An 11568-nucleotide genomic window follows, 5' to 3' on the forward strand; every position below is an offset into this window, starting at 1 on the left:
AGCATGTATAATTGCTTGAAGCATGGGACATAGTTTGCCAACACTGCCTTCGCTCTGTTGAATTCCTAGGGACAATAGAAATGACAATTTTTGAACTTTTTCCCCTCTACAATTCCTCACTTGTAAGTCTGACTAGCTATTGAGAGCAAATAAGAGGAGGGAGAGGGGAACGATTTATATCTTCACTGTTAGACCCCGACTCCATGAGTCGCCCAATGACTAGGGAGACGAAGATCCAATTGCTCAGGGGTCCAGTTGCTCAGGGAGCAAACAGGGACCAAACACCAGCACACATTGCTCGACAACAGCTTTATTGAGAATGGAGACAGCTTCAGGCCAGGTCCAAGTAACTGAGGATCTGCGCTAAACATGAGTTTTTTTCCATATTCATGCACTTTGGTTTATACTCATTAACATTTACTCTACCTTTGCCCCTCCTTTGTTCCACACATATCTCCTCCTATCTGAAGCTCCACCTTTGTTTACTTCATTAGCATGGAATTGCCTATGCATTTCACTAATTTACATGACTTCTTGCTAAGTGCGCATGCTTAAAACCGTGAACCCGGCTTCTCCCGGTCAATTGCCTTTCCTTCGTGACTCCTTCTTCATCTCCAAGGTCTTGCTTCTGCTTTATCTCCTGAGGATAGCTGGTGGGCTGCATCGTGTTCTTCTTACACAACAGGCTATAAATCTACCACACTACTATATTGTTAGGAAAATGCTTGCCTAAGAGACTTGCAATGTTACTGTTAATATATCATTTTGCCTTGTGTTCAGCAGCTTTGCTGAGAGGCAGAGTAAAGCCTTTATTCAGCTGCAAAACCAGTGCTCCCCAAGATCCAAATATTGTTACCCTAACACTTCCTAAAATGATCCCTTACTTTGTTAAAACTGACACATTGTATCTGATATCATGCACTATAATGAACTAAGCAAGGACTTTTGTGGTACAAGAAGCTCTTTAGGAAAATCCAGGGTTATATTATGAATGCATTTACTCTAGTATAAATAGACATTACAGCATAGCCTGGGAAGGAAACCCATATCTTAGAGAATGTAGTCACATTTGGTTGGGTTTGCTGAGCAGTAGTAACATCTTGAACTTGAAAGGTATTTAATTTGACAAAAAATATGTAAAGAGCTGATCTGCCAGATTTAATCATGAGTAGATAAGATTATTTTTAAACAAAGTGTTTGATTCATAAATATACTAAACTTTAAATTAGACAGAAACCTTGGTGTGGCAGAGCACAGGGTGTCTCTGCCACTTTAAGGGCCTGGAGCTGGCAGCCTCCAGGTGCCTGATTAGGGCAGCCATTTTAGAGACATGGGCTGCCTATATAAACAAGGCAGTTTGGCTGCAGGAAGCCAGGCAGCAACATTGCCTGGCTGTAGGGCTGCTGTGAGCAAACTGGAGGTAAGGGGGAGCTGCAAGGGGTTGGCAGGAGGGTCCTGGTCCTGGTCCTGGTCCTGGTCCTGGTCCTGGTCCTGGTCCTGGTCCTGGTCCTGGTCCTGGTCCTGACCTGAAACTGCACCCTGCCGGGAGCGGGTGGCCTGGTGGGGCTCTCAGTGGTGCAGGAGCCCCCAGGAAATGCCAGGCCAGTGATCACCCCAGTGAAAGGTGGGTTGGGGCGCCTTAACCCCTAGCTCCCACCACCACCAGGTGGGTGACCCATGCGTATGTTGGAGGGCCTAGAGGGCCAGTGTTGTGAGGGGCCCAGAGAGGGCGGACCCCGAGAGTGGAAGTGATGTGGGCGTGGTGCTGCGGTTGCCCCTGGGAGGACGGGGAGTAGTGGCACAGTGAGGCCCAAGGAGATAGAGTGAGCGGCTAGAGAGACCCAGCCCGACTGGCCCATGCTGGGGCCAGGACCAGAGGGGGTCAAAAGGGCCGGAGGCCCACCGCGAGGGATGCCCAAGAGCTGGGGGCCTGGGGTCCCGACTGGCCTGGAGGTGGGCCGGGGCAAGTGGCCAAAGGTTCTGGGGGAACCACACCCGAGAGGGGAACATGGCTTCGGGGGGGGAAGGTAGCTCAGATGAAGGTGGAGAGGCCGCCTGATCAGGAGGGATCATAGTGGGGTTGTGTGGGATGATTCTGGGGCCCAGTGTGGGGCCGGTGATGAGGAACACCATGATGCCTTCTGCGAGGCTTGGGCTGTGGTATTAGGGGAGGTCGGAGCCGCAGAGCGCCCCTGGCATCGGGGCACTACAATGGGTAGCCTCCCGCTTAACTGACATTGATATATGAATGAATTATCATCAAAGGCGTGGTGGGCCAGATAAGCGGGCGGTTGCCCAGAGACAGGTGGGCGGGCCACGAGTAGGCTCTGAGTAGGCCTGCTGTCACGGTGACAGGCGGGCGGGCTGCAGAGCTCGGCCCCGGGAGGCCCCCTGTCACACTTGGGCTCTTGACATATTTAGTATCATACTACTCCTTTTCTTACTTAGTAAAAAAAGATAGGACAAATTAAAATTTCTCTCTCCCTCTCTTTCGCTCTTTCCATGTGTTACTGTGTGTATTTTTTAGGCTTGTGCGAATAAGCAGTTATTCAATTTGGATTTTGGATTTGGCCAATTTGGATTCGGCCAATTCAATTCAGAGATTTGAATTGCTTTTCCAATTCAATTAGGCCGAATCAATTCCAAAAACATTCAGAGTCTATTCAGAGAGATTTGGAGATCCGGCCATATGGTATAATGGGGAATCAGTTAAATTTCTGTAACTTTGTTGTTTTTTTTGTTTGATTGAGGTGAAACTCACAGGGGTGGTAGTTTCAAGGTGATAGGTGCAGGGGTTTCTGAGGAACAGCACCTTAAATTCCTGAAAGCAAAACGTGTGTGTGTGTGTGTGTGTTAAGCTACAGCAGAGTGAAAACTGCAGGGATGGTAGCTCATGCTGAGGCAACAAAGTCTGCCAAGTTTCAAGGAGATAGATGCAGGGGTTTCTGGGAAATTGCACCTCAACCTGCTGACAAGCCAAACTCATGACATAGGTGACACTGTGTGTGTTAAGGCACAGGGGTGGTGAAAACTGCAGGCCTCCTAGAGCCTGCTGTGACCACAAAGCCTGCCAGCTGTCAAGGAGGAGTCTGGGTTCTGGGTGTTTCTGGGACTGTGTGTGTGCTCAGGTGCACCCTTCCTGGCACTGGGGCCTCTGCACAACACGGCAGTGTGCCCCAATGAGGGCTCCTCCTCCCCTACATCCTTGGTCCAGTCCACCACTGTAAATGATGGCAGGTCAAAATAACTCAGCTGGCTCAACACCAATAGCACCAGCAGCTTCACAGGTACCCAGGCAGAACTGTCACAGCCTTTCTTCTGATAAAGGAATTGCCAGCAAGAAGTAAAGATGTTGTGTTGGATATATGTTATTGTCAGCAGTACATATGCGTGCCAGGCCAGCCTCTGGCTTCTTTACTGTTCCTGCCATCCAGGACCAGCAGACAACCAGCTGCAGGTGTTTCCTCAGCCTGACAAAGGGTTTTTCAACCCAAAAGCTTCCTAAGATATATTTTTATAACTATGTTGGGGTTTTTTCATAATAAACCTATAAACATAAAAATGGAAGATAAGCCATCACACACCATGAGTGTGGCAATGGACAGGCGGAGCAGGCAGGAGCACCTGTGCCCCCCGTGCAAGAGCCACCCAATCTCTGCAACCACACCCTGAAGCGGCTGCAGGGATCAGCCACAGCAAATTGGTTGAAGGAACACCTTCATCTGAACCCTTATGTAACAAGGGTTCAGCTTGCCATGGGATCTGGCCCTTTTAAAGTACTCTGAAGCCATGCTCTTCTGTAAGGGAATAGCTGTCAGTCACGGGAAAAAAAATGGTCACTTGTGTCAGCACCCAGAGTTGGTGCAGGGCCTGATCTGATGCAGAGAACTGGGAATGGCTGATGAAGCTGAGTAAGGTGAACCAGACATCAAGTGTAATGAACTGGAAGACACCACTCTATTGCAATCAAACTTGAAAATACATCTGATTAAATAGACTCCTGCATCCCCCGGTGATTTGAGCATCCAAAGCCATCAGAGCGGGTTCTCTGAGCACTATTTATCATTCAAGATATTCTGAAAGCATTTATCAAGATGGCATGAAAATGCTGTATAAATACCCAATGCTGACTAAGACCTTAGTCCTGATTACCCTTAACTTGAGTTCAATTTAAATTGTCCTGGCAGTGCTATGATAAAGGAAAGTGGGACCAAATATTACTTTGGAGTAAAGGGGCCTTCCGTGTGAATGAGAAATGGCCCCCTATATCTTGATTTCAGCTCTCATATCCATGTATTGGTATTTCCCATGTTTCGCATGTATCATGAAATAATATTTAAAAAATGATGTGCAACCTGGTCCAGGGGAGATTCCCGTTCCATGGAAATGTGGAGATCTGGGTTCTACTTCTGGATCTGCCACTGACTTCACGGGTGCTCATTGTCAAAGCACTTTGCAGTTTTTGTGCTCCACTTTCCCAATCTGTAAAATGGGGCTGATACTTATCTGTCTTTGAAGACAGACCACAAAAACCAAGGATCAAAATGGCCTCATAAGTATTCTATACAATTATTAACATGATGCATGTTTTTTTCTCACTTATTTTGGCTCTTGGTACAATATCACTTTACATTACAGAAAGAGACATTTCTTTTGAGTCTTGAATTAGAACGGCAGAGGATTCGATGTTTACGCTCTTAAACAAATGCCACAAAGTTAATTCCCTTGTGAATTAAATAGCTAAAAGTGATCATTATCTGCAATCCCAAGGAAAGTTTCATCATGAACGCCTGGTGGTGAGAAGCTGCTTTCTTATAAACCTGAGCGAATGCCGAACGGGGGCAGTGGCGCTGGGCGTGGACACACAGCAACATCCAACAGGCAAGACAGCAAGATCCTTCCAGCTGGTGAGTAGCATGTAGAGAGACTCTGTGACACTGCGAGGAGCAGAGTGATGGGGTCCACGACACTGATCCCCACACCCCACCACTACAGATGGAGAGGATTATAGGTAAGTGTTATGTTACGGCTGCTTGGTCTAACCACAGGGAGGCTGGCGGGACTGAGTGAGAGCTACCGCCTTGTATCCTTGGATCCTGCCTGCAGTCCTACCCAACCGACTCCTACATGTCGGGGTGGCCAGCACGGTATAGCTGGGGACAGAACAGATGTGCCTTTTTTCTGGTTCCTTGTCCTTTTCCTCATCCAAGCAACCTCTTTCTCTAATACATCTTCATTCCAGGGATATCCCATCCTCTCCCTTTTCTTTCTGAAACTCATCTTCAAACGTTGGCAAATGCAAGGGCTGGGATTTCTAGGTCCATCCTGTGCCCCCCTTGCATGCTCCTAGCTGCGCTAAAGAGAGGGATCCAATCCTCACAGCAGAAGCACACACAGCAGTGATGAGTTAGCAGCCCTGCATGATGCATGCCGTGTTTGGATAGCTATTGATCCAGCTTGCTTTTCATTCTCCCCTTCACGCATTTCATCACAGCTCCTGCGTCTGAGGCACAAGACAGCATAGTTGGCAGTTGTGAGTAGGAGCTGCTCTGTTGCAGCTCTACCTGTTACGCTCCCCTCCACGTTTAACTTTCTCCTCTCTCTCTCTCCCACTGCAAAATCCACCCAACCAACCTCCTAGCCCCGTCGCATGCCCTGAATCAGCTGCTTTTCTTGCCTTCCTGCTGTAGAGCATTTCTCACAGAAATCCCATGACCCAGCTTATCTCTTCCTCTACTAATTCTTTCTCCTTGTTCAGTTCTGCCTCTCCAGCTTCATCAAAGCTGACATCATGTCTCTGGTGCTTTTCACCATCATTGCTTTGTTCTTCAAGCTCTTCCTTCTTCATATCCCCGCAGGTTCTTGCTGGTTTCTTCCAAGGGAAAAAGACATCATATTATATAAATTCCCACCTTCCCTCAGCTCATCTCCCTTGCACCTCTCCCCTTCCTACACTTATTTCCTCCTTTTCCTTAGCCTGAAATGCAGGATTTCATATAATCTCTTATTTCCTAATGCCATCCCTTGCACAAGTTGGCCCCATCATATACCCTGCTCAGCCTTGTGACTTCTCATCACTTCCCTTTTCTTTAATTCTTCTAATTAAATTCTTCTCTTTTTTCTTACGCTTACCCCTCATAGTACACACATCTGTTAGGTGTCCCCATCTTGAAAGGAAATTAAATAGCATAAAAATAAAGTATTCAACCCACATCCCTATTCAGTTAGTGCCTATCTCCCTGAAAATCTGACCTCTGGGAAAGCGGCCAAGAAAACTATAGTTTTTTTAGGGTGATGTCCGATAGATCTTCCACACACAGCTCTTGTTCCATCCAGACTAAAGCACCCACCTGTCCCTTTGACATCTTGTCTCTCTACTCTGTCTGTGTATCCTCATATTGAAGGTCTGACTTTTCTTGCAGAACCTTTCTTCTTAACACCTGTAAGATATGGCCACTGATCTCCCTCCACACAGCTAGAATTCATTCTGATACCTTTTAGTTTGTCCGCCTTTCTTTGCGCTTCAGCCAATGCAACTGTACGTATTTATTTAATGTATTCAATGTATATGACACTTTTCCTAACAAAGGCTCAGTGGCTCAAACTAAGAGGACAGAATAACTTACAAAAGCTTTCTAGAGCCCCAAACCCAAATGCCCCCCTCCATCTGCCCCAACACTGAACCCCGTAAACCCCCACTCTTCCCCTCTTCCTCCCCAGCTCCCTGACCCCAAAGACCCCTCCCTAATTTCCCCCCTTGAACAGCTTCCCATCCCCTCTCCAAAACATGAGAAGGGGGCAAGGAAAGTTCTCCCTGCACTTGCCCCAGAGGTGAGGCTGCTCATCTGAGTGCAGTCATTGGTGGGTGCTGAGGGTGTAGGTGTGCTTGGAGCACTACCTGCACTGTAGGCGGAGTTGCTGGTCCCTTGTGTGGATGTGCAGGTGTCAGGCCAGGTTAGTGGTCCCAGTGAAGCTCTTCCCATACTTGGCACACTCATGGCCCTGCTGCTTTCCATCTTGCCCCTCTTCTTTCCATTCTGAAATCTACTGGAAAGTTACTGGAAGCCAGTTCTCCATGTTTGTTACTCTTTCCACTCTGTAGCTTATTGACTATAAACCAATTGCTGTCACTCTACAAAATCTCTCTGGAGCTCCAGATGTTCTTTCTCATTTCCTATAAGACACACCCAGGATGCCAGCCAGCTTGACAGAGATTTGATGGAGATTTGAAAGCCCCAAGGAAGGTGATGGTTATGGGCCTGAGGACTAAGGGGGTGCCACTGATGAGTCTTGACTGGGTTTATAGCTGAGCAAGACATGAAGGGTCATTAATATTGAGGTTAATGATGATTACGGTAACGATGATCAAGTATTAATAACTAGAGAAAAGGGAAGAAGGAATTTCTGAAAGCATCTGCTTGGGACATTTCCTGTTTGGATGCAGTTCTCTTAAAAGCTGCTGGGTACGATTATCCAGTAGGACTGGCTAGACAAAGCCTTGTCTCGGATGATATAGTTGGGAAAGGTCCTGCTTTGAGCAGAGGGTTAGACTGATGAGGTTGCTTCCAACCATAATTATCTATGATTCTGTGACCCTGACCCATGAAAGCTACATTTAAAGACATGGACAGAAGAGCATTAAATAACTGTGGAGCCGGTACCTGGGGCAGGCGGGTAGGAAATTGCAATTCCACAGCCCTGAGCAAAGCCTGAGCAAAGGGAACATAAACTGTTCCCTGAGGCTGAACAATCATAGTATTGATGCAATGTACATCTCCCTGGTGGAACTGTATAGCAAACTTTCAAAGATCATTACTTTTTTTTTTTTCATTTTCCAGGAATAACCCACTAGAATAGTGACCTGATGAAAAATGCTTGTGTTCAAAAGCTTGTCTAACTTAATCCAGACCTTGAAAAAGGTCCAATAAAAGATATCACCCACAAAAATCCTTGCTTCTCACTAGAAGAGTGAAAGGAAAAACCCAGCTACACCTCATGGAGGAAGTAGGAGGAGACAATCACACATCTATCACAGAATTCCTCCTTCTAGGATTTGGGACCATTCCACAGCTACAGATTTTTCTCTTCCTGCTGTTTCTAGTGATCTATATGTTGACTGTGACTGGGAACATCCTCATCATTGTGCTTGTTGTTGCTGATCCGCACCTTCATACCCCCATGTACTTCTTCCTGGGAAACTTGTCATACTTGGAGACTTGCTACACCTCCACCGTCCTGCCCAGAATGCTGGCCAGTCTCCTGACAGGGGACAGAACCATTTCTGTTAGGGGCTGCATTACACAGTTTTATTTTTTTGCAAGCCTGGCAGGTACAGAGTGTTGTCTCCTAGCTGCAATGTCTTATGATAGGTATTTAGCAATTTGTAAACCACTGCTCTATGCAATGTTAATGAATGGCAGAGTCTGTCTACTGCTAGCAACTGGATCTTGGCTAGGAGGATTGCTGGTTTCTACATTATTAATAAGTTTTATGTCACAATTAACTTTCTGTGGGCACAATGAGATTGACCACTTCTTTTGTGACTTCACTCCAGTGATACAGCTGTCCTGCAGTGATACGAGGCTGGTCATTCTTATTAGTTTTATAACTTCCTCCTTTGCTGCCCTTTCCCCATTTCTCTTAACTCTGGCATCCTACATTTGTATCATAGATGCCATTCTGAGAATCCCTTCTGGGAGGGGAAGACAAAAGGCATTTGCTACCTGCTCCTCCCACCTCATTGTAGTAACCATTTTTTATGGGACCATATTGATTGTATATTTGCTACCAAAAAACAACATGCTGAGATACTTGAACAAAGCATTTTCTGTTTTCTACACAATCCTTACACCCCTGATCAATCCCCTTATCTACAGTCTGAGGAACAGAGAAGTGAAAGAGGGCCTGAGAAAAGTTGTCAGCAAATTTAGGATCCTGGGAATTCAAACTACCAGGCTGATATGAGGATAAGTGAAAGAAACAGTAATTGCGCGGTTTGGGTTTCAAGAGTCTTCTGCACAAGCGTTGTATCTTTACGTTTGTTAAAGATGAACCTGGTTGAAAGGCAGTATATTCTTGTAAACAGTTAAAACTTTATCTTTCCTTCCCCTCTTTGAGGTGGAACGTTCTGAACATGAACACACACCCTTCCCCCCCCCCCCCCCCCACACACACACACAATTTCAGGCTCCTCTGTACTTATGCTAATAGTATGTATTATTTCTCATGGGTTTTGTAGAACTAATAAAAGTTCTTCCAGAGTAAAAGTGACTAGGTTGATACAACCCTCGATGTGAGGTGCTTTATAATCCTAAGAAGTATATTATCATCTACTACCTATATCCTGTTGTACTGCACTTGGCTTGGTATTTTCCAGACAAATGGGAACAAATAGTTTCTGCTCCAGATAGATGTCAGCCATCAAGTCTGAACCTTTGTTTCTACCAGCAGCTCTGCCAGAAGCTTCATCTCCATCAACAATTTCTAGAGAGAGGGCATATCTCCCTTATTTCTAGAGAGAGGACATGTTGCCTTATCGTGATGTTATTGTCCAGTGCTTTAGTACTTCCTGTTGGAAGTACTAAAGAAAGGTGCAGTAACAGCTTTGCATGCATGGTGCATGGTTATTTTTAGCAGATACTTCACCATAGCAGTGTACTGTAATGGAAGGGGTGGAGGGGTGAAAATTGCTATGGCAGAGTAGCTGCTCATCATGTGTACGCACACATGGACACTACACTGCTTCATCATGAAGGTACCAAATTGATAGGCGATTAGTTGCAGTGTAGTAATGCATGTGTGGAGGCATTACCGTGCAGTAATTTGGGAGCCTCTAGGCTGGGTCTGCCCAGCCACTATGGAGCCAGCTGGAGGCTGGCCTTAGGGCTCCTGCCTGACCCCCTCTCCTGGAGCTGCGCTCATCTGCTTTCTGTCAGCTTCTAGCTGCAGGGTATAAAAGGCTGAAGCTGCTTTGTGCCTTGGGGCACACACCAGAGGTAGCTGGCAGGAGCTACTCTCTGTCCACGAGTCAAGCAGGCCCTGTGTGCCCCCCTGGACAGCCTGCAGGCAATATTTGCCTGGGCTGTCACCCTCCTGAGCTGGTGCCTGGCCAGAGGTGAGCATTACAAAGGTCTCTTTTTGCTGCATCCATTGCCCAGGCCTATGATCCTATTTGGGCTAGCGGTCTTTCTGGCTGTGCTATAGGGAGCAGCACCTGCTCCCGACTCGTGCTCAACCCCACATCCCTCTCCTCCAGGGACTAGAGTGAAGCACCTCAACCATGTGGCTGTGACTCCCTGGCCATTCCCCTGTTGGGTGTCATGCTGTCAGCCCTCAAGGGCCAGCATCACAGGGCCAGTGGCATGGGGGCCCAGTCAACCAACAAGGGGCATGACATCATCCTCCTCCCCTGTGTCCAGCCCTAGCCCCATCCACGTGTGCCCACCTGTGTGGAGCCCCAGGGGCCCAAACTGGATCCAGGAGTCTGTGTGCACCCTTAGGGCATTGTGGGGTGAGGAAGACATCCTGAGGCAGTTTGTCCAGGGTGGGCACTTGAATGTCTATCCTTATGAGGCCCTGGTGGCTGAGATGCATGCATAGGGCCACTCCCAGTTGTTATGCAAATAGCATAAATACCAGCTTGATGTTAGATAAATAACATGGAATTTGAGTTTTGCCTATTGCTTTTAAGCTTATGTATTTTCCTGAGTTCTGCATTGCCTTAAGAATCTCCGTTTTGTATTGCTCTGTAGTTTGACATAAGTACTTGACCTTTTCCTCTTTTGTATGCTGTATGGGTGAGAGTGTGTTTGTGGAAAAGGAAAACATCATCTGGCGACTGGCTGAAGAATGCAGACAGATAAAAGAGCAAACAAGAGGAATCTGCCCCAGAACAGCGAGAGAACACCAGCAATCCACCTTCAAGAAAGAACACAGTGATAACCTAGCAAAAGCCCAGAGGACTGGATGAATGGACAAGGCTCTAAAAGATGGGGCAAGACATATCAATTCTGGGTCTTGTTCTGCATGTCATGCTGGAGCATCGGTTCATTGGATGAGATGGACTGGCAGGAGCCCTGCTCCCACTTGGATCAACTTGGCTGGCCATTAATTTGATCCAAGCACCGATAAAACTGGTAACGTATAGCAGTGCAGAACAGAAACTGGGGTATGAACTTGGTATGTGTGTGTATTAATTGCTTAACCAATAAACGCAGCACTTTGCCTTATCCCCCTCATAAGGTCTCGCTCGTGATTTGATCATTTGGCAATTTGTGTAATGCAGTTGGTGTGGCAGTGCCACATTAAGGTCAAGGACTTGCAGGTCCAGTGCGTGGGTGTAAATGGCCACAATCGTTGGTCTGGTGGGGCCTCCAAGACCATTCCCTTCATGCAGGAGCTGAACCCCATTCAGGTGCCCAAGGAGCCTGCACCCATGTCCCAGCCTGTCACCTCCAGTGACACATCATTGGAGGAGGGGACCTCAGGCCTTCAGTACCCTGCCCTGAACTCCTCCCCAGCTATTGCCATCACTGGTAGCCCAGGGAGCCCTGGCCAGCAGCTGCCTTG

At 47.1% G+C, this 11568-nt stretch overlaps 1 protein-coding gene across 2 annotated transcripts; it reads left to right on the forward strand.

The window, feature by feature from the left end:
* Nucleotides 1-1340: 1340 nt before the first annotated feature.
* On the forward strand, nt 1341-11225 carry LOC132245636 (olfactory receptor 6N1-like). 2 transcript variants are annotated; one of them, XM_059718321.1, is made up of 3 exons: nt 1341-1420; nt 4771-5011; nt 7839-11225. In XM_059718321.1, exon 3 carries the CDS (start codon nt 7996-7998, stop codon nt 8962-8964), a length of 969 nt encoding a protein of 322 aa, XP_059574304.1. In that variant the 5' UTR covers nt 1341-1420; nt 4771-5011; nt 7839-7995; the 3' UTR covers nt 8965-11225. The 2 variants fall into 2 exon arrangements, with proteins under 2 accessions (XP_059574304.1, XP_059574305.1); XM_059718322.1 differs by having other exon boundaries at nt 4771-4907.
* Nucleotides 11226-11568: the final 343 nt, after the last annotated feature.

This window comes from Alligator mississippiensis, chromosome 15, assembly GCF_030867095.1.
Source record: "Alligator mississippiensis isolate rAllMis1 chromosome 15, rAllMis1, whole genome shotgun sequence".
NCBI lineage: Eukaryota > Metazoa > Chordata > Crocodylia > Alligatoridae > Alligator > Alligator mississippiensis.

What these genes read in the sequence shown, in the direction of transcription:
- LOC132245636 (XM_059718321.1), top strand. Translation starts at nt 7,996, where the DNA reads ATGGAGGAAGTAGGAGGAGACAATCACACATCTATCACAGAATTCCTC.